General features: G+C 39.0%; 1 protein-coding gene across 2 annotated transcripts in view; it reads right to left on the bottom strand.

Annotated features, from left to right (window-relative positions):
• Positions 1-22,908, bottom strand: part of EXO1 (exonuclease 1) — a 34,306-nt gene extending 11,398 nt beyond the window's left edge. Inside the window, exons 1-9 of one of the 2 annotated variants that reach the window (XM_044916424.1) lie at positions 22,748-22,908; positions 20,157-20,276; positions 16,977-17,100; positions 15,885-16,022; positions 14,740-14,952; positions 13,272-13,459; positions 12,223-12,319; positions 6,676-6,901; positions 2,597-2,848 (exon numbers count right to left, since the gene is read on the bottom strand). In XM_044916424.1, coding sequence (XP_044772359.1) covers positions 2,597-2,848; positions 6,676-6,901; positions 12,223-12,319; positions 13,272-13,459; positions 14,740-14,952; positions 15,885-16,022; positions 16,977-17,100; positions 20,157-20,276; positions 22,748-22,908 — 1,519 coding nt within the window. The remainder of the gene's footprint in view (positions 1-2,596; positions 2,849-6,675; positions 6,902-12,222; positions 12,320-13,271; positions 13,460-14,739; positions 14,953-15,884; positions 16,023-16,976; positions 17,101-20,156; positions 20,277-22,747) is intronic. The other variant, XM_044916425.1, reaches the window with a different exon arrangement.
• Between the last annotated feature and the right edge of the window lie 804 nt (positions 22,909-23,712).

Here is a 23,712-nt window from a genome sequence, read left to right as displayed (position 1 = left end):
GATATTACATTAAATATAAATTATATTACAGAGGGGGGTGATGATAAATTCTTGCATATATATTAGTGACTGGGCACTGTGTCAGATGCTTGATCTACTTCTGCTCGTCTCCAGAACAACCTCCAGTAGCTGATCATCCATATTTTATAAAGAAATAGGTTCAGGGTAATTCAGTGGTGTGTGAAAGATCCCTCAACTAATTCAATGACACAGTGAGAATTCATATCCAGGCCAATGAGACTGTTTGTTCCTTTCAACCCACTGCACTGATGAGGACTAGGAACCCCTGTGTCAATGGTACTAACTACACCACCCCGGGAAAGTTGTTTAACCTCTCAGACCTTCAGTGTCTTAACACAAAATAGAGAAAAAAACAGCGACCCTGACTATCTCATAATTTTGCTGTGAGGAATAAGAGAGTGTATTAAACAACTTCAAAAATTAGCTAAGAAAACTGATTTAATCATATCTAGTTATCGGATGTTGCTGTACCACCCAGGTCGGAAAATCCTACATCAAGGACTTAAAATTATTGTTTCACAGGAAACTGATGGAGGAAAAAAAATGCATTTCTCCAAGGATCTCTTAACAATTTATCAGTGACACATCTGCCTAAACTATAGAGTGGAGATGTGCAGTTGTGAATGGGTATCTCATTAAGCTTGGGTGGTGACCGAGCTGGACATCGAGGGACAGAAAAGGGAAATTTTATTCTCATCCATGTGGAAAAATGAAACGCAAGTTCCAAGGATTTCTGCAAGAGAGGAAAGCCAACTTTCTAGAATGTAGTAACCGGCATGTATCATGTCTTCTTCTCCATCATCTGCAGCCTCCTTTTTCATCATTCCACTAGTAACAAGCACCTTCCACGAGAGGGACTAGTGCAGGCAGAATCAGAATGACATTTAATCGGGATGTGACTGTTTTCCTTAGGAAGGCCCGATGTGAGAAGGGTCTGGAACGCCACCTACAGTGAGTTTCAAGGATGACCAGCGGTTGGTTCCTTCATGCCCGTCTCCCACCGTCATGGTTAGACAGACTGGCCGCGGCCTGGTGGATTAAACTTGAAGAACACATCTGTTCTAAGTCTTCCAGAGGAATGTGGGGGCTGATCGGTGTTCTCTGGGCTACTAGGCCATGCCTAGGTAACTTCTGACACTCCAACTTCCTGCCGCTCGGTGTGGTTACCACCATCCAGACCATAAAGTAAGAGCTATTCACCATGTATTTACCATCCATCAGGTACCGCTTTAGGCACCTTTGCGTACAGTCATAATGTGATCCTCACAATGGCCCTGAGCTTGTCATAATTGTTGGCCCCATTTTTTAAAAAGAGGAAACTGAAGCACCCAGAATTTAATCTTCCTGAGTCAAACATCTCATGAGCGAACAGGACAGGACTCAAATCCAGGTGGTCCAATCCCAGGGTCCCAATTGCTGACCCCTACATTATACCGACTCCAAAACCTCATCATCACTCACAGGGTCTATAGAACGGCCTAACCCATCTTTCTGTTTCGCTTTTGGCCTTCTAGAATCCATCCTTCACAGCACACTTGGAACGGTCTATCAAAAGCAGGAATCAAATCCTACCCCTCCCCTGATTAAAAACCACCAAATAGCTCCTATCACCTCTAAAGTCTAAAAGTTCCTTAGCGTGGCTTACAAACCCTCCATGAACTGGCCTCCTGTCTACTTCTGCTCCGTCAGTGTCCTTTTGCAGACTTACATTTTGGCAGGAGTAGTAACAGGAACGGCCGACAGCAAGTAGCTGCCCCAAGCTCCATGTCTCTGCCCACAGGGAAGGTAGAGGCTCCATTCTTTGTAACGGTACCTGACACCTGTCCCTTCCCTCTGACCCTTTCCAACCACCCACTCAGCAGGAGACGTTCCTTTAATGCCCCCAGGACACCTTAGGCATACTTTTGTTGTACCTGCCACACTGTACAGATTTTCTTTATGGACCTATTTTTGTAACTACACTACAAGCTTCTCAACAAATACTATGTCTCTCATTTTTGTAACCCAATGTCTACTATAGTATTAGGTTCTCAATTAATATTAGAACTCTGTATTTAAATATATTTCTAAAATTACTCTGTTGGGGCGACTGGGTGGCTCAGTTGACTGAGCATCTGACTCTTGATTTCAGCTCAGGTCATAATCTCAGGCTCCGTGCTCAGTGGGGAGTCTGCTTGGGATTCTCTCTCCCTCTCCCTCTGTCCTCCCCCCTGCTCATGTTCTCTCTCTCTCTCAAATAAACCAATCTTTAAAAAAAAAAAAACAAAAAACTCTACTCTGCAAAATTGTAGTTCTTAAAAAAACAGTAGAAATAAGCAAGGGACCCTCCAAAACAACACAATTTTTCTAATGCAAAATATAAGTCTACAATTCTTATTTTGCTTTAGTATGAAGAGACGTTCAAGAGAACGGATGTGCATTTACGTCGGGACTCAGGTGACACATGACACAAACAGTACATGGGCCAAGCCGGGCTCCACACTGACAACCCGGATTCAGTGTTTATGTAGGACAACTGGAATAAGGACCGGCGGAGTAGGTGATACAACAGACACACAACACTGTGTAGATGAACTGTACCTGCTTCTGGTCCCTGGGACCACAACTGCACCGCTGTCTTCATTTTTTCTCTGTAAAAACGCCGCAAATTTATTTCTAGTCGTAAGTGTTGCGCTCCCGTTTTTTCTAACAGTACTTCCATCCACCACGTCAGGCATGAGCATTTCAGAAGAGTTCAAGGATTTAGGACCTTCACAGTTATTTCTCTTGGTCTTCTTTGTAAATGAAAGGGAATACTGACTCAACAGGTCGTCTTCTGACAGCTCTTCTAAATAAAAACAAAATGGCCTGTAAATCTTTGTTCCGTGTGGAGACTCAGCCTTACTGTTACAGTCCGCATCTCACTGTCCTAAGGAGGAAGTCTTATTTCTTTAATGATGCATCACAAAAGGAGATGCAAGAATGACTCAAAAGAAAAAAAATTCCCTTAGCTGTGTTTTACAATTTCACAGTTAAGTTGTAATGTCAGTTATTTGTATGATTTAATGTGAAATTACCAAAACCAAAATTTCAGGATACAATCAATTCTGTAAGGCTATTTACTTCTGATACTAAAGGCTTGATTTTGAATAAAAAAAATTAAGGCAATTTACACATCAGTGTACGATTTCCTATTTGATTTTTAAAATGTTCCAATAAAACCAGCAGCCACTTATACCCACCACCGATACATTACTGCCTTTGAAGTATATAGGATTGTCACATAGTGAAGTAACCTGCGCTCTAGTTCTGATCCTCATTACCTAGCCATGGGGCCCGAGAAACTTGTGTGACCAATGTATTCTATGGCAGTAGAATAAATCATAAGGTTAAATAATACAGTCAGTTGATGCCCGACATAGACAACAACATAGAGATAGTGGGCAGGTGCTTGAAATCAGTCCAACTAATTCTCAGCCTGAACAGTGAGTGCTCACTACCCTAGGAGATCAGTAAAATGGTTGGGGGTACCAAATACTAGAGACCAGAAGAGGATACCTCAAATTTAAAAATACACAGATTTTTATTTTAAAAGATTTTATTTATTTGAGAGAGAATGAGATACAGAGAGAGAGCATGAGAGGGGAGAGGGTCAGCGGGGGAAACAGACTCCCTGCCTAGCAGGGAGCCCAATGCGGGACTCGATCCTGGGACTCCAGGATCATGACCTGAGCCGAAGGCAGTCGCTTAACCAACTTAGCCACCCAGGTGCCCAAATACACAGATTTTTAAGAAGCTACAGATCTGTAAATTTGATTTTGCTTATAAAAGCCTTAATTTGTTTATTAAGCAGAGAATTGTGAGCCCTTAGGGAAGAGGGAAGAAGTAAACACAAACATTGTAGGATCCTCAGCAAGGTTTCTCCAAGAAGCAGCCATGCCAAGCTAACCGCATTTTCCTACTGTGATAAGGCTATTCGACTAGCTTTTCGGGGGAATTCCATGGGTTTAGATGCTAAGCAGGACACTTCAGTGTCTCTCATATTATCCTAGTGGACAAGGCAGAGCAAAATAACTGGATATGAGTTATGTGGAATTACAGCAAATTGAAGTGCCCAGAAAGACCACAGGTGACTAGCAGTCTGAACAGTCTGGAATCTAGCGTAAGGGCTCTCGACGTCAGTACATTAAACATTATGTAAGCAAACACGTTTTATTCAAAACTTTGAGACACCGGGAGCCATACTTCTCTCATTTCCAGGTGACACAGATAATAACCATCTGTTAGTAGACAACACAAAGATTTTTCAAGAAAGGCAAAAATGGATTATAACGAATTGACTGCATCAGTAGAGATAATTTAATCCAGATTTAAGTTTAAAAGTATAACTGTACCTGCCTTAACAACAACTAGTTGATTTTGATTATAAACTCAGTAAGTGCCAGTAAAATGACAGGAATGTTAACAAAATCTATCTTAGTTTGCAATAATACAAGCATAGTCTCTGGGTGAAGGCTGAAAATACACAATTCTAAACATTTATTGTGCTCTGTGGTAAGAAGACTGCACTTCAACAACCACTCACCATAATAGTCCCACAATTATTAAAACCTGTATTGTATCCAAAGCACAAACTGGGTAGGTAAGCAACTTTTAGCTTGGAAAAGAAATGTAGGAGAGTCATAATGGCTGTCTCTAAATACATGAAAGGCCTGTCAACTAAAAGAGGGAAAAAAACTTACTGTTTTATTTTATGTTTGTGTGAGCCCAGGGCACAAAATCCATTGACAGGTGGCAGTTATAACAAAGCAGACCGTGACATAAAGAACTTAGAGATAATGAGTTCTCTACATAAAATGAACAGCTTATCCTCATGGGAACAGGAAGGAAGGAACGAACATGCAGTGTACTTGCTATGGACAAGGGGCTTTTATACGTTACAGTACATAACATACACAAACATTTGTGAACAGGCAGTATAGTTCCCATTTCAGAAGAGGAAACAAAGGTCCAGAGATACTATCAGGGAAAGATTTACGCTCATAAGGAATACATTTTGACAAAACATGAATAATCTATACCTAAATTTGAAAAGCAAAAGCATGAGCTAAAAGGTTTGCTAAGGGCTTGTTTTGTTTTGTTGTTAGACTTTCATTCATTCATGTCTGAAGGAAAGAAGAGAGAAGGACCAGATTACAATTAGTCTTTCTACTTCTACACATCTTCTATGATAAAAATAAAACAGCTCTCCCTAATACTTAGTATTCCACTCTCAGCACTTCTGTTTAACATTATACTGGAGGTTCCAGAAGACAAGAAAAAGACATAAGAGGAGGAAGGGAAAAAAAAATAAACAACAAACAAACAAACAAATAAATGGCATCCAGACTGGACAAGGAGAAGCACAACTGTCTTTATCTGCAGGTCACTTGACTGTCTCTGCAGAATCCTGTGGAGTCTATGAAAGAGACACTATGAACTAATATGCAGATTTGCGGTACAAACAGGAGATTGAAATACAAGAATCAATCCTACAGTTGACCCTTGAACAACAGGAGAGTTAAGGGCTGACCCCCTCCAGAGTCAGAAATCTGTATCTAACTATTGACTCTCTAAAAACTTAACTACTAATGGCCGACTGCTGACCAAAAGACTTACTGACAACAGAGACAGCCAATTAACACATACTTTGTATGCTGTATGTGTCATATACCGTATTCTTGTAATAAAGTGACCTAGAGAAAAGAAAATATTAAGAAAATCATAAAGAGAAAATACATTTACTGCACTGTATTTATGAAAAAAATTCCACATATAAGAGGACCTGTGCAGTTCAAACCCTTGTTGGTTCAAGAGTCAACTGGATTTCTAGCAATGAACAATTAGAAATCAAAATTTAAAATATCATTTGTAGTAGCATCAAAAATCTGAAACATAGAGATAAATTTGACAATACATGTGTGTGTAAGACACTAAAAACCACACAGCACTGCTGAACACTAAATGAAAGAAGACTTAAATAAACACATCAGAAAACCCAATCTTGGTAAGAAGTCAATTCTCCCCAAACTGATCTATGGAGTCAACTAAATTCCAATCACCATCTCAGCAGGTTTTTTTTTTTTTTTTTTAAATTGACAAGTTGATTCTAAAATCTGTATGGAATTGAGAAAAACAGAGTAGCCAAAACAGCTTTGCAAAAAAAGAACAAACTTAGAGTAGACTTAGACTTATATTACTTAATTCCAAGATTTACAGAAAGCTACGATAATTAAGATGATGTTCTGGCATAAAGATAGCGAAAGAGACCCATGATACAGAATGATAGAGTCCAAAACAGACTCACACATACATGGTCAAGGTCAACTGATTGTCACCAAATGTGCCAAGGTAATTCAATAGGGAGAGGACAATATTTTAACAAATGGTGGAGCAAGTGGACTGCCATATACAAAAAAGGTGAACCTTGATCCTTACCCTCACACCATACGAAAAAATTAATCCAAAATGGATCAAAGGCCTAGATCTAAGAGCTAAAACTACTAAAGTTCTAGAAAAAAAAAAAAAAAAAAAACAGGAGAAAATTTTAGTGACCTTGGGTTTGGCAAAGATTTCTTAAATGTGATCAACACTCACTAATATTTCACAATATATACTGCAAGCAAAAATACATACCATTTCTTGGTCTTTTCACAATGGATGACTTCCTTGGAAGATTTAACCCTTTAATACTGATCACTTGTTCAATGCCCACAGTACTCGGATTTTCCTTCAATCTTGTAGCATTTGAAACAACATCCAGCTCAAGTCTAGGGCAGTAATTCCTATGCCAAATGCTATTAACATTAGATGACTTCTGACATGTTTTGTCATTCCAACTCTGACTTCTTGATTGGGCAGGCTAAAATAGTAAAATCGAAAAGGATTACTTGAAGAAGGAAAATAGCCAAATATTTCCCTCTCTAGCAACATAAATCATAAGCAAATAATTTACTCTTTTGAGCAATTTCTGATGAAATATCTATTCTTTAATAACATTTTCTACTTTGATGGTACTACACTTTTCTATTAAATGTGTCTTGTACTCTTGGGTCTGTTTCTCTTCTAATGAAAGTCAAGTGAGTTGTCAGCTCATTTCTAAGAAATAAAAAGTGAATCTCCTTAAGATTAACAGTGCAAGAAATTAAAATATACTTGAAGAAATGTGGCCAGAACAAGTGCTTTTAAAATCTGAGTATTATTTCAAAACACAATACCAATTAGTTTAATAATGATCTGGCAATAAGCCTCTAAATAGTCGCTTACCCTAGTTACAAAGCACCTGAGAATCAAGACCATAAACCTGTATATTTAAAGAAAGCAACCATCCCATCTCTAAAACCTGGTTGAATTTAAACCAAAAGAATCTCATTTATTTTTCTTTTTTTAAAAGATTATTTATTCGAGAGTGAGAGTGAGCGCACGCATGCATGTGCGCGTAGAGGGAGAGGGAGAGGGAGAGGGAGAAGCCGACTCACTCACCTCTGAGCAGGGAGCCTGATGCGGGGGCTCAATCCCAGGACCCTAAGATCATGACCTGAGCCAAAGGCAGACGCTTAACCCACTGAGCCACTCACACCCCCAAAACGATCTAATTTAAAACTCCAGTTTCTATTTGACCCATACTTAGTGCCATCTTTAGTGGACAGTACAGACAAACAGAAAGCTATTTGGGTCTACACTGAATCTTGCATAAAAGAGTTATTGCCAGTAAGGGCTGGTAAGCGATCATTCTTAATGCTAATATAACTTATTCACGATTACAACATATTTTGGATGACAGTGCTCTATTAAGAGGATATCAATGATATTCTAATAGAGCAGAGAGGCAAAGATAAAAATTAACAAAGACATAAACAATGTTGGTACTAAGGGCATGAATTCCACTCGACAAAAATCCCACCTAAACTTGGAATCTAATCGAAGCCTCTCACTTAAAGGATAAAAATAAATAAAACAAGGTGACATTATTCAGGATACACCTTGAGAATTAACAAAGGTTATTTGGAATAATTGAGTGAATGGTTATAAAAAACAGCTTAAGCATAATAGCTCATGGCATTAGATCCCATTGATGGTTTTACTGAAAAAAGAGAAACAGGCAAGTAGAAAACCATCCTGGGAAGACTAAATTTCAGATAAACAAAAAGAATTAGTTTGGTACAGTTAATGGTTCCTACAGAAATTTCTCTGTAAAAGGATGGCCATCTTAGTGAGCCATAACATTCTCGTTAATGTCTGGACACATTTAACACAACCATTTTAGAGTTTCTGAGACAAAGGAATAACTTAAGAATCATTCCTGATGAAATTATAATAATAGCAATAATTCAAATGTGTAAAGAAGATTGCCGAGTAAACACTTTTCAGTCCCCTTCCTTTGATTACTATCTCCCCAAAACAATAATCAAATTCCATCTGCAGTAAAATTAGGAGATATCTGTATGGCCCAAACCATAGTGAAGACAGAGTACAGATAGAGAAATTTTAAGAACTTAGACCAAGCCCAAGTGTCTGCAGAAAAGAATCCCAAAGGGAAGTCAATTTCTCCTACACAAACGTAAGAAGAGCTCAGGGATTTAAGGCACCAGGTACCATGCAGGGCTCACGTGGGGGAGGGCTAAGATGAGGATATTTGATCCCTGGGCCCTCATCTTCCACCTGACCATACAGTCAACTCACACCTACCCGCCTTCAGAACCAGAGCAACTGTTCAGTTGAAACCCAGGAGTAGGCAATTCAGAAGATGGGGAAATCCATTTGTCTGAAGACAGAGGTCAAATGAAAGGCCCACCCCAACTCGCTTTCCCTAACCTGCTCTCAAAATGCAAACTGCCACGTATACATGTGCTAAGTCAAAACTGGTGGATCCCTTTCTGGAAATTGGAACCATGCAGAGAAAACAAAATCAAGCCAGCTTGTTGGCAACCAGATCACCCAAGAGTAAAGCCCAAGATTATAAGCCCCAATTGTTCACAAATCTTCTCCAGCTGCTCGGTGCCTCTCTCAAATAAGAACAAATAGACAAGAAGCTTCAGATGTTTGAAGAAAGTCTCTACCATGGAAGAGAAAAGGCCAAAACAAGTAGGAAAAAAACAATTCAGAGCAACAGAGAATGCAGAGAATGGGAGAAAATGTGCAAGAAATTATAATTGATATTCTCAGAGAGATCCATGACAAAGAATCTTTTTTAAAAAAAGATTTTATTTATTTATTGGACAGAGAGAGAGCACAAGCAGGAGGAGTGGCAGAGGGAGAGAGAGAAGCAGACCCCCTGCTGAATGGGGAGCCCGACACAGGGCTTGATCCCAGGACCCCGGGATCATGACCTGAGCCAAAGGCAGACACTTAACTGACTGAGCCACCCAGGCACCCCTGACACAGAATCTTTAAAAAAGTACAATTAAAGAAAGCACCCTTAGAAAAGAAAATGACTGTAGAAAAAAACTCAACAGAATTTTCAGCAATGACAGAAATGTCCTGTGCAGTCCAATATGGATAGCCACTAGCCACTAAGTACTTGCAAAGTGGCCAATGCAACTGAAGAACTAAAATTTAAATATTATTCAATGTGAATTAATTTAAATAGCCATATGTAGCTACTGGCTACTATACTGGATAGTACAAAGTTGGAAGACAAACATGATACAAGACAAAGACATGAATAAGACAGAAAAAGTCGAAGACTAGGAAATCTAACATCTAATTAAGAGAAGTTCTAAAAAGAGAAAGAGGAAAGAGCAACCTGAGTGTAAGGTTTACGTGATTTGAATTGATGCACATAAGGTTCTTTCTGAATATCGTTAGGGATTTGTGCTTAGTAGCTTGGTTTGTTTCAGCTGACAGTAATGATTTCTTTTCAACGCTCAACTGGTCCTGGTTTCTCACTGGCCACCTTTTCCAGGCTCACCTCGTCTTCTTTCTCAAGGAGCTCTGCTCCCTTCACGTAGTGAACACGAGGACAGTCTTGGGCCAGCCATAATTAACTACTCATTACTCCACACACGTTGTTTGCAGCCCGGCATCACTCATCTATCTCATCTTGAAAATCCCCACTGATCTTTGCAAACCCAGGACACCTCAGTTTCTCTAAAGGAGACAGAGAGAGCTTGACCTGGGATCACAGCTCCCTTATTTATTAAATGTGTGTTCTGGGCAAGTTACTTAACCTCCCTCTCATTTCATCTGTAAAATGGGAATAACAGTATTGACCTCACAGGCTTGTTGAAGAGTAAATGAGTTACTATGTGTAAGGTGCTTAGAAAGCATTTAGAATGGGGGCGCCTGGGTGACTCAGTCAGTTGAATGTCTGACTTGGACCCAGGTCATGATCTCAGGTCCTGGGACCGAGCCCCATGTCAGGCTCCCTACTCAGCGGGGAGTCTGTTTGTCCCTTTGCCCCTTCCCCTCCTCATGTTCTCTCTCAAATAAATAAAATCTTCAAAAAAAAAAAATAGCATTTAGGATGTAGTAAATACCCAATAAATGTTTGCTATTATTATTATGAAGCATTCTTTCCTTAGGTGGAGTTAGGTACATGCCCCCCACCTTTTTCATGGAGACTAGAATACATCTCTATTACAGAAATTTCCACATTTCTATATATACAACCACATCTCCCTTCCCTAGGCAATGAGCACCAGAGGAAGAATTATATTTTATTTTTCTTTATATTCCAGAACACTAGCTAACCTATGCTTGTTTTAGTGCTTAATAAATGCTCAGTCAAGAACTGAATTAGTGAGCAAAGGTAGAAAGACCCGAATTAGACTGGAAGCTATGAGAAAGAAGAAACTGTCATTCAGAAGAACTAAAAGCAAAAGGATTAGCAGTGAAAGAGAAGCCCAAGTTTATTTCCAAGTCTTCTAGTCTGAGAATGAAAGAGATCATGTAACTGATACTCATTCCTTCAACAAATAAACGTGGTAAATATAATACAGCAGTAAAGTTCATAAAGCCCTGCCTTTATGAAAATTATATTCTGCTGGGAAGAATCACAAAGTAAACTACGGAGACACAACTTAGGCATTAGTAAGTGCTAAACAGGAGAAATGTCATTAAGGAAAGCTGTTAAGGAATTCTTTTTTTTTTTTTTTTAAAGATTTTATTTATTTATTTATTTGAGAGAGAGAGTGAGAGAGAGAGAGCGCAAGAGGGGGTAGGGTTAGAGGGAGAAGCAGACTCCCCGCCGAGCAGGGAGCCCGATGTGGGACTCGATCCCGGGACTCCGGGATCATGACCTGAGCCGAAGGCAGTCGCTTAACCAACTGAGCCACCCAGGCGCCCTGTTAAGGAATTCTTTTGACTGTGGATAGATTTAAGGTTATAGGAAATCATTTATGTTAGAGATCCAAGAAACATTTAGAATTATGCAGCTGTTGTTAGACTAGAGATTAGGTTAAAGATGTGGGAATTTTCTGCATAAGATAAAATAATCAGAACTTACTTAAGGAATAAATTTGAACAGAAAAGAGAACAGTCTGGAAAAGGAGAGAATGGTGGGGGAGTGTGTCAGAAGGGATATACACAACTGGGAAAAAGTGAATAGGAATGGGCTCAGAGACACAGTTCAGGGGTGTTCCATTAATATTTGTGCAGTGCTTATGAGTGAGCGAGAAAACAGCATTTACTTCCAATGGTAGCGTTTCTAGGTTTGAACTTTCAACTATGCCAAATATCAGAGGCGAATGGGGTGGGACGAGAAGAAAAGCATGAAATGCTTGTAGATTCAGACGAAATGTTCATGTCTAAAGGTCTGGTGATATATCATTTGGTTGCTTTTTAAGAAAATTAACCAATATATCTGTTCTAAGATAATTTCTCTATCATCGAGTTGTTTTAAACCCATACTCTGCACAGTGCTGGGATATAGAGATGCATAGAAGATGTTTACAAAATGAAGATTTGCCTTTAGTCACAGTTCCTGGGTCACCTGGGTGGCTCAGCTGGTTAAGTGTCTGCTTTCAGCTCAGGTCATGATCTCGGGGTCCTGGGATTGAGCCCCGCATCAGGCTCCCTGCTCAGCAGGAAGTCTGCTTCTCCCTCTCCCTCTGCTTCTCCCCCTGCTCATGCTCTCTCTCAAATAAATAAAATAAAAATCTTTTAGTCAAAGTTCCTGAGATGTAATTAAAATGTGCTCTCTAAAAGATGAAGTCATTAAAAAAAAAGTCCTTTAGATGTTACCGTAGCAGTGTCTGGATTGTAGTCATCAATCTGTTCAAAAGTGTTTATATCTTTATTTCCAAGGGCTATTTGAAGAGCTATGGAATCATCAAAATACCTTGGTTGGTAAGATTAAGGAAAAACGCCTTTATTAACAACTGTACAATAACGTATTAAGATCAAAAAGTGTATTCCTTACTCTCCACACTCAGCATGACTGAAACCACAGGGGTCATTCTGGGTTCTTTCTGTCACTGTAGGAGACGATAACCACAGGGGTCATTTGCTAGGTTCTATCTGTCACTGTAGGAGACGACAACCACAGGGGTCATTTGCTAGGTTCTGTCACTGTAGGAGACAACCACAGGGGTCATTTGCTAGGTTCTTTCTGTCACTGTAGGAGACGACAACCACAGGGGTCATTTGCTAGGTTCTTTCTGTTACTGTAGGAGACAACCACAGGGGTCATTTGCTAGGTTCTTTCTGTCACTGTAGGAGACGACAACCACAGGGGTCATTTGCTAGGTTCTATCTGTCACTGTAGGGGCTGGCTGTTTTTGGAAGCAAAGCCCACGTCATCACTTCCTTCCCAGGGAGACGGAGAGGGAGTCCTGGCCACCGGCTATGTGACTGAGCTCTGAATCAGCCTGCGTGCATGCAGCCAGGGTCTCCGTGCAGGGCATCCTCAACGGGTGGGCTCACACATCCACAATGCCCCTCCTAGGAAGTGGAACTTGCCGACCAAGAAGTACCACCTTTGGAATGTGTACCTTAAGTGACCGACTCAGTACAGGTTTCTGTCAAGGCAACCTAAGTAATTAGCACGTTATGATAGATGAGCCGCAGGTTTATAAACAAAAAGATGCTCTGAATTTTCACTAGAACGATAATTAAAATGAAATGAATTTTCACTAGCACGATAATTAAAATGATAATTAAAAGACATAGGTTTCACTATAAAAAAGAAAAAAAACAATTTGCAGACTTTTTACTGAATACCTCACTAAAAATTTCACCATAAAAATATGGAAGAAGTGCAAAATTCTACTATTCTGGTTCAGAAAGGATACTGCCCAGCGTAGCTTAGTGTTTCAGGATCAATGTCATCTTCGTAAGCATTCAGAGGGATGAGTTTCCTTTTGATGGGATCAAAAACTAGCTGATAAAGGAAGGTATTGTTGGCTCGAATAAATCCTTTGATGTAATCTTCTGGTACTGTTATGTTCATCTTAAGATAGTGTCCGATTTTCTTGATAACCTAATAATGAATGTAAAAATATTTACTAGTTATCTGCAAATACAGAATAGGGAGTGTATCATCACCAAGATCAACTGGTTCACATTAGAGGAGGCTGAGGACAGACAGAAAATCAATTGATTTTATCTGCACTGAAAGCCTCTACCAGCAAACACGACCACCATGTCATATCACTAAAAACTGTAACAGCATTTTCTTCGATTTTTCTATTATTATGAACAAGTCAGTTACACATCTAGTTTATATCCCCAGGTGTGACATTAAGACACATTCCCCACCCTCAAAGTCCCTTTCATCCACACAGCAAAATACAAACATACAAAACCCGAGAATTAAAATGAAGTCGACCTCTAACTTCTGTTAGAGTCATGGATGATTAAAGCTGGTAGTGGTTTAAATACTTCCTACCACACTCACAGATGAACAAGGGGAGAGCCAGAGAGCAGAAGTCAGTGGCCCTGGGGTCACCGGCAGGTTAGTGCGTGGCTCCCTTCCCCTCGGGCCCCCCCAATCCCCGCCGAGGGGAGTGGGGCAGGGGTGGCAAAATGAGCTTCTTCAACATATACTGCCCCCCCCCTTTTTTTTTTTTAAAGGTAAAGCTATCAGAGAAATGATCGAGCGGTGATGCAGGTGTCTCAGTTTTCCAGAGGACACAGGACACATGATACTATGTCAGAGGAAGTAGGTAGGAGAACCCAGCTGTCTTCTATCAAGCCATGTGAAAGAGATTTACATAAATGTGCAATCCCTGTCAGAATTTTCACGTTTTCAGAAGACACGGCTATTTTTCATTAAAATATGCTACATATGCTAACATGTAATGAATTTATTACTGTTAGCTTTAAATTAACCAACATTTTATCTTTGTTTGAATTTGATTCAGTAAATACCAACAGCTATAAGCCATTTAACAAAAATTATTGCCACCAAGAGCTTTAAAGAGAGTAAAGGGACCCTGAGACCAAAAAATTTGAGAGCCAGCACTACAGAGAATAGGACAGAAATTGAAAGATAATACATTTTAACATTAATTCTATCTAGAACATTTTGCCCTTAAGTCTCTTTACATTAGTCTTCATTTAAAAAATTTTGCCAATTGCTTAAAGCAGGTCCATCAGTTGCCAAAAGCAAAATCCTAGTGTTTTAGTCATTTTGTCCTTTTGATGACATGATATGGGATACTGAGAGGATAGAATATTTAAAATTCATATTCTGAAGGGTTTATCTCTGACGTAAGAAACGCTCCGGAAACCCAACCGGACTGGGCGACTCACTCTTACCTTCACGATGTCTGGATTATTGGCCAGTCTTAGCACTTTGCAGGCCTTTGCTAAGCCAATCCCACGCAGCGAGGAGAGGTAGTCACAGCCCGAGAGAATGCACATATAGCGGAACTTCTCCTCTGTGAACACGTCCCCAAGCTGTCTGCACATGCCCAGCCGCACCTGGTCAATCTCTAGTCCATTTCCAAACTGGTCCATTTTTAAAATCACCTTCAAAAGGAAGGGAAATAGTCAATACCTATAAGGGTCATTTTAATTTTTCATTATCTAATCCACTGCAATATTTCTAAGAATTCTTTCTTGTTCTTTATCATAGCACTGAAAGAGAGGAGAGGTAGGCAGGCCAGTTAATTACTGTGAAATCTACAAATAAATGAAACTGAAGCATAGATGAGGATAGACCAGGTCATGTGCCAGGACTCCCTTGTTCTGACTCTGGGAGAAAGAATGCCCTTTCTGTACCTCTTACCTCCCACTGACATCCAGGATTGTCATGGTGATCAAACAGTGATTCATACAAAAATCCTTTTTCTTATTCTTAAAGTAATACATGCTCATTGTAGAAAATTTGGAGAACATAGAAATTCAGGAAGAAGAAAACAGAAGTTGCCTGACATCTCTCATCTATCACTGTTACCCGGCATTAATCCTTTGACAGATCTTTCTAGTCATCTATGAAATTTAGAGATGATATAAGTAACATTGGCAGTAACAAAAATGATACCATCTTGTAGTTTTGTATCTTAATTCCCCCCTTACTACATCATGATAAAATGTTCCATTAAACAGCTTTATACATAATTCTAAATAACTGCAAAGCAACCGGCTGGATAAGTTATTTACCTCACCAAACTGAAAAATGTAAAGCATATAAGTTATACCAAAAATAAAAATAATAAGTCTATGCTCTATTGAAGAATTTGAATAAAACCTTCTAACCTTAAGGGCTTATTCTGAAAGTGTCCAGACTGCACAAATGTCAAGCAGCAAAACCCTTCTTTTCATTTTAAATAAAATTATCATCATTGTAGGTAGATATTAACTGCGGGTATTAATGATTCCTAGAGAGGAAAAACCTTATTTCCTTGCTTTACACCACTGCCAACTACACAGAAAAGCAGCATATAGTTGTAGTCAGGTACCTTTTTACAGCCAAAAGCGAGGAGGTCAGAGTCCTCTGTGATTATAGCTTGTACAATACCCGTTTTGTTAAGATAGGCCAACTGTGCGTCTGCTTCGTACGGAGCCACGAGACAATCTACTCCCTGGGACCGAGCAGCCTGCCAGAGAAGGTCGTGGTCAATCTCCAGCAGAGTATCTAGAGAGAACTCAACAACTTCCCATCTCATTACCAGCCTCAACATGTACATGCTCATGTTATTTTCAGAAATCATTTCCTTTGGGGTTTTTCCACTTTTAGTCCTAGCACATATTGAACTAATCATAAAGCCACAAAGATTTCTTTTTAAAAAAATCAATTTATAGGAGAAAATACTACTGTATATTCAGAGGGAGAGAAACAACTACAAGCCAGAAAAAATTATTTCAAATTGTAGAAAGAAAGCTTGCATCTTAAGAACGGCTATGCTCCAAAAACATAAAAGACATTTGTTTGGAGCTCTGAATATATTTCCCCCATAAAAATAACATGCTTTCTTTTCAGACTACAAAAGTGTGTCTAACACTGTTTTGATAAAACTACAGAATTTAATCTCTGTATTTATTTCCCTGTTTACCAAGCCGTTTGAACAGAGGCCTGAAGCAGGGGAACGGAGGGCTCGAGCTGCCGGCCGCAGAAGAAGATCTATGGTGGTAAGAAACTTCTATGCAGAAGCAGGTTGAGGAGACTAGGGGTCTGAGAGGTCCTGAGCCAGTGAGGCTGGTTCGACAAATCCCACGGCCATGAAGAGTAGAGGTGTTAAGTGTTAACAACTACATGACAGTGGGGTGAGACTGGCCCTCCAGGAACGATCCCTTCCATCTCTGCGGAACAAGGTGCCCACCAAGCTCAAATATCTAGAAAGGGAGGGCGTCCCTTAGTCCTTAGGATTTCTCCCTTGCAGACTGTTGGACTCCTCTCCTCTGTTGAAAGATACTGCTCCCTTCTTCCTGAGACCTGCCCCTTCCTTGAGGTTAGGCCTAGAATAATTTTCCTCCCACCAATAAACGACTCATAACTAGCTTTGATGAACTTAGCCATTTGTTACTTTGGCTTTATTTCTCATTTGGCTTACTTTAATGACTTTGTGGGCCATCACATGTGTGATATTGATAGAACGGGTAAAACATTCTCTGGCTTCTGAGACTTTGCCCTCACGAAGAAGCTGCTTTCCCTTAAGAAGATTGGCTTGTCGTCTTCTGCAAGGGGAAAAAAAAAAGTTTGACTCATCTGATAGTGTTCTCAGGTCCCTGAGAACATGAACCCAAATCTTTTGGGCTTCTAGTAAAAGGAACACAAGTGATTTATAATGCACTCACACACAAGCTTATCCTCAGACTTCCACAGCAATGCTCTATGTCAAAAGAAAATGGAGTAACTAAGACAAGAAAATGTGAGTCAAGGCTTTCACACCATCAAAATTAACTTTCAAGCATAAAGGTGCACCTTTATCAACATATGAAGAACTTGAGAAATACCACTTCTGTGAGCTTGTGGGATCTACTAGAGAACAAATTTCAGAAAAAACAAAATAACATCTGCAGAATGGTCTATAACAAGCAAATATGTGGTAATTTGTAGAATCAATACCAAATACCGTTAAACAGGGAGACAGTGATAGTACACATTCTAACAATATAGAACTGCTATTTTTAAAATGGGAAAAGAGAGAGCATATGCGAAGGAAGAAGAAATTTTAACTGTTTCCAATAATCATATTGGTAGTGGTAGTATCAGTATTTAATTCTGAATCTACTGTTGAGTGTAATAAAATACTTATACTTATTTTGGGATAAGATAAGTGAGTCATGGGGGCCTGGGTGGCTCAGTTGGTTGGGCGACTGCCTTCGGCTCAGGTCATGATCCTGGAGTCCTGGGATTGAGTCCCGCATCGGGCTCCCTGCTCAGCAGGGAGTCTGCTTCTCCCTCTGACCCTCCCCCTTCTCATGCTCTCTCTCATTCTCTCTCAAATAAATAAATAAAATCTTAAAAAAAAAAAAAAAAAAGATAAGTGAGTCATTATAAGATACTGCAACTTCATCCCCCCGTGCCCTTGAAAATTAAGATTCTCAGTATGGAAGAAAGGAGATAAAGATGTATTACAGAAGAAGTAGAAACCCTACAGTCGTGGGCTGGGCGGGGGAGAAGAAACCCGGCAGTCCTGAGTCTGAACTGGAAGAATCAATCAGAACTCGTGAGGTTCTGATCTTTAAATGTGCACACACACACATACACACACATTCCCTAGTTCCACTTTTAGACTGGGCTCCACAGATGAAGAGACTTGTAGAAAAGGATTTTAAGTGCCTCTCCCGCTGCTACAGTGGCACAGGGAAAGCTCATCCTACAAAGACAAAAAGACTTCACGGGTCAGAGACAGACAGACAGCTGTAACACTTTTTTTAGCCATTTTTGAGCTTAGCAAGAGAAAATTAATAAGTATCTGCAATTAGAATTAAGAACATGAGACACCCAGGTGGGATCTGATTTGGATTAATCCTTTAGCCATACTAGTTTGGGACTGTCACCCATCCTTTTAGAACTCACCTAGAATCTACTAATTTTTTATTAAGAGTATATTTAGTAAACTATACATTATTTGTAATAGAATATGGACTCAGTTTCAGTTACTCCTTTGTAAATAAACTTTATATAGTTCTGGCTTTAAGAATCAGAGCCCTCCAACCTGAAACTGATATAACACTGTATGTTAATTATACTGGAATTAAAAAAAAAAAAAAAGAATCAGAGCCCTCCAAGTCAGCTAGATTGAAAAACCTAGATCTGAAAAACTCTCACCTGATTCTAGGCCCAGAGAGAGAGCAAAACCAAGAAAGCAGCACCCTAACAGAATGCTCCCTCAGCGAGGCTTAATTCTATCCAGGTGCGACTCACACTACCTTTGACAACTAAGCCCAGTGGTCTTTCCCATACAGAAATAATGACTCCTGGACCTAAGAACAAATACAGGAGGAAAAGAAGAATGGATGAATGAGGTGGCATAGTTGCTTTATTAAAATAAAGAAATTCCTTCTAAGGTCTGTTGTTATAAAATAACTAGAATCTGTTAAATATGAATGATAACATGTGTAGGGTAACTATTAAAAGAAGAGAAACAGAATGCTTCACTTTTCAACTAGAAACAAGAGACAATATAATAAGGGTGGAAAAACAATCAATTCAGAAGTCAAGCAAGGTAGGAGTTACCAAAAAACAAAAACAAACCCACAAAACACACACACACACAAAAAGAGAAGACAAATGTAAAATACCAAGAGAAATAATGTATTAAAATATATTAGTAATTAATAGTCAATGTAAAAGGAATAAACTCTCCATTCAAAAGATTTTCAAGAAGTGGCAAAGATGGACAGAATGGATACAAACAAACAAACAAACAAACAAAACATAGGGTGCCTGGGTTGCTAAGTCGGTTAAATGGCTGACTCTTGATTCTGGCTCAAGATCTTGGGATCCAGCCATGGGCAGGCAGGCTCCCCACTCAGCAGGGAGTCTGCTCTAGATTCTCTCTTTCCCTCTGCCCCTCCCCCCACACAAACATGAGTTTTCTCTCAAATAAATAAATCTTATAAAAAATAAACCACACACACACACACATACACATGGTAATGTGTTTTTTATAAGAGGCAAACCTAAAAACCAATGATGTAGTAAAGCTAAAGGTGAACAAATTAAAAAAAAAAAAGACAGTAGAAACATAGAAAAAAGTTATAGGTATGCTAATATCAAACAGAATAGACTTTAGGAAAAAGAAGCCTAACTAGAGTTTAAAAGAGTCACTATATATTGTTTCAGTTTACCACAAAAATGTAACTAATTCTAAACTTGAATGCAACAATAAAATTGATTCAAAATAAACAAAACAAAAAGTGGACAGAACTATAAGGTAAATGACAAATCCACTACCAAATTTTAACATATTTTCCCAGTAATTTATGAATTAAGTAGACAAAAATTTAAAAAAAAAAGACAAAAAACAAACAAAACAGTAAAGATACAGATTTGAGCACCATAATCAATAAGCTTGACTTACTGGACAGATATAGAATCTTCCTCTTAGTAACTGGAGAATACACATTCCTTTCTAGCACACATGGAACATTTAAAGACATTTGTTCAAGTACTAGGCGATAAAGCAAGCCTCAACAAATTAAAATTTAAGAAAATTGGTATAAGACTACAGCATCAGACTTAAATGCAATTAAATTAGAGAGTGACTAGAGAATCAACTTACTCCCTTCTAGACTTTTCCACTTCCTTTTTAGAAGGTAAAGTACATCCATCAAATACGAGAATAGGCTTGATCCCATGAGAGAGTAACATATTTACAAATTTCATACAAAATCCTACATACCTATGAAAATAAAGAAAAACGCATTTAGGTGCGTGGCATCTTGTAAGGTAATACTCTTGCTCTTTTTAAAATCAGAGGAGACAGATTATGAAAGAGAAGGTTTTTACTATTTTTTTAAGCAAATGTTTTCACAGGAAAGGGAAACTCTAATTTAGACTTGGGTTCAAATCCTGCCTTGGATCCTAATGGTCTATGTGACAAACGATGGATTATTTGATGCTGCAAACCCTGCTTTTCTCATCTGCAGATGAAAAGGTTTTGACATCCCTTCCAGTTCTGATATTTTGTGGTTCCAAATCTTGCCTTTTTCCCCTATTTTTTTTTTTTTTGCTTCAGAAAACTTCGAATCTACTGAAAAATTGAAAGAACAGTACAATAAATATTTGATTCCTCCAACAATACCATTACCACACCCGAGCTATTTAAAAGCAATAAAGTATCATCTAACATACAGTCTATATTAAACTTTGTCCAATTGTTCCAGTATTTCTTATAACCAGTGGTGTCCTGGTAAAGGTTTAACAACCAGTTCTGTGGGAAGGGGTGCCTGCTCCGGAGCATTTGTCAAATTCCCTGACACGAATATATTACAATGGTGAATAAACTACCAATGCGGGGTCACCAAATGCTGAACTGGGAGAAGATGGTGTATAGCAAACTTGTATGAGTTGGCTCCAGCACAATGTTGCTACCCCTCTCCCCCAACAGTCTAGGATCTAAACAAGGATCATGTATTGCTTTTAGTTTTTTTATTCCAGCAAGGCAATTAACAAAAAGAGCCACATTACAACTTCCATCATTTATAAAGAAAAGGATATTTTAACTAAAGAACAGAAATAGACATAATATTAAAAGATAATCTTTTAAATCACATAATACTCATCTTAATGAAAGACTATGTGGTCCTTCTTTTTATTGTAAACCAGTGACAACAGACATGTATTTGTCTACAGAACAGTGATTTTGTACTAATTCTGGGCCTACTAATGAAGTATCATGTAAAAGATAGGGGAAAGCAAATATAAAATCATAATAAATCTCAAAGGAAATTCACATATTTTTTTAATCAGACAGAATACAAACATCAGACACCTGTTGCAGAAATCTTACCAGGTCAGCATATTAGATCTACCTCGTTCCTTATAATTGTCATAAAGGCTTATCATACACTTATCCATATTTTCTGACCTTTTCTAGTTAATATCCCCATCCAAAGGTGGATAAGAAAGGAAAAATAAACTCTATCAAATGTGACTTATTGGGGCACCTGGGTGGCTCAGTTGGTTAAGCGACTGCCTTTGGCTCAGGTCATGATCCTGGAGTCCTGGGTTTGAGTCCCACATAGGGCTCCCTGCTCAGCGGGGAGTCTGCTTCTCCCTCTGACCTTCCCCCTCTCATGCTCTCTCTCTCTCTCAAATAAATAAATAAAATCTTAAAAAAAAAAATGTCTTATTAGTTGCTGTGAGAAAAAAAAAAATTAAAGTCCACAATACTTTGTAGAAAGTCCTGAAACTTTTTAGTTCAATAAATTACTACATGGCAGGTCTGTGGAGTTCATCAATGACATCTCTAATAAAGGATATTTTCTGTATTTTGGACAACTCTTCTAATTAGTCAAAAATCTCAGAATCCCAAGAACTACAAAAAACTAGAGAAAGTTCTTCCCCTGTGAAGAATATTCAAAGAAATACTGCAGGTAGAATGAAAAATTTATAGTCTTCAGCTACACCTGTCACTATTCAAATTTAGTGCAGAAAAGAAATGGCCTTCAGATGGAGTGGCAGCAGGGCTCCGGCTCCTTCAGATCCCACACGTACTGTTCCGGGTCACCTTTGGTCAAATTAACTGGAGAAGCCTAAAAGCCCGAAACATCGGCCATTCAATAAAGACTTTCCCTCTTTCCTCCAGGAAACAAACAGCATTAACACATTTTTCCTATTTTTCATTGTGATTAAGTAAGTCATATCAAGATCCGGGAGCCTCTCCTCCAGGAGATAAATTACATATTGCAAAAAAGAAAATTCATAATAGTGATCAAATCGCTCCAGAAAATCTCTGTTCTGAAATTATACTTGCTTCTTTTTCTAATGTCTCTATGTAAAAAAAAAAATAGAGAAGATATTAGTCCATGGAACATGCCTCAAATGAAGTTGCAGTTATGATTGGATATCAGCAAGGCCCACCACTTTGGGCCCCAAGTAAAGTAAAAGGGAGTCAGAACACCTTGTCCCTTTGAAGCAACTGCTTTGTTTTGCAAACTGGGCTCAGTTTCTTAGGTAAAGAATAAAGGACACAGTCTTTGGTTTTTGTCTGCGGGTGTCTTGATACTACATCACAGAACGAAGTCGCTCCTGATCTGGCAATGTTCTCAGTCTCACTTCTTAATAAACCTGGCATTGAATGAAAACGATCCCAATATAAGTCTGATTCTTAGTTGACAAAGAATTAATTAATACAAGGTCCAAACTTACTTATCAGTAGGTTCACCTCTGGCTAGTTTCTCAGCACAAGCAATAGCTCCTTTGTGCAGCCAGCAATATGTATCCACAGCTACTACCTGTCCTTTATACTTCCTCACGTGGATGGGTTCAGAAGCTTCTTTGATAAACTGCAGTAATCCATGTATCCCCATAGTGCCAAGTTAACTACATGATGTGAGAGGAGAAAGGAAAAACAGCAATATTTAGAGCAAAATATATTTACTCAAAAGTTTTAGAAAAATAAGAAAAAGGGCTTGGAAACTGATATAGCCATTGTTATTGCTTAGATATTTTAGAATCACTGCTCTTTAATACTTTAACTGGGCTCCTGCCAAGAATTTCCAGTCTAGAATATTTATGCTAATCACCAACTCTAACGTCACTTGATAGTTCCGTAACGTTTATTCTTTCCAAAGTGCTTTCCCACTTGGAATCATGTGTGTTCCAAGCCTAGGCACCCAGGAAGTGCTAAAAGTGCAAGAATCGCTATCTCTCCAAAAAAGCATTATTAAGATCTACCCCCTTCCACCCAGGAAGAAGCCCTTAAGTCCCTTCTATGCAGAAATTCTGGAGCTGACTCAGACCTTTCTGAAGCACTACAGTTGACCCCTGAACAAGGACGGGGGTTATTTGCACCCACCCCCACCCAGTGGAAAATCCACATATGATTTTTGACTCTCCCAAAACTTAACTAATAGCCAGAAGCCTTACCAATTACATAAACTCGGTTAACACATATTTTGTATGTTATATGTATTATATACTGTATTCTTAAAATAAAGTAAGCCAGAGAGAAGAAAATGGCATTAAGAAAATCACAAGGAGGGGCGCCTGGGTGGCTGTCTTAAGCGTCTGTCTGCCTTAGGCTTAAGTCATGATCCCGGGATCGAGCCCTACATGGGGCTCCCTGCTCCACGGGAAGCCTGCTTCTCTCTCTCCCACTCGCCCTGCTTGTG

This window comes from Neomonachus schauinslandi, chromosome 6 (genome assembly GCF_002201575.2).
Source record: "Neomonachus schauinslandi chromosome 6, ASM220157v2, whole genome shotgun sequence".
NCBI classification, from domain to species: domain Eukaryota; kingdom Metazoa; phylum Chordata; class Mammalia; order Carnivora; family Phocidae; genus Neomonachus; species Neomonachus schauinslandi.
This window is presented reverse-complemented; position numbering and strand designations above follow the sequence as displayed.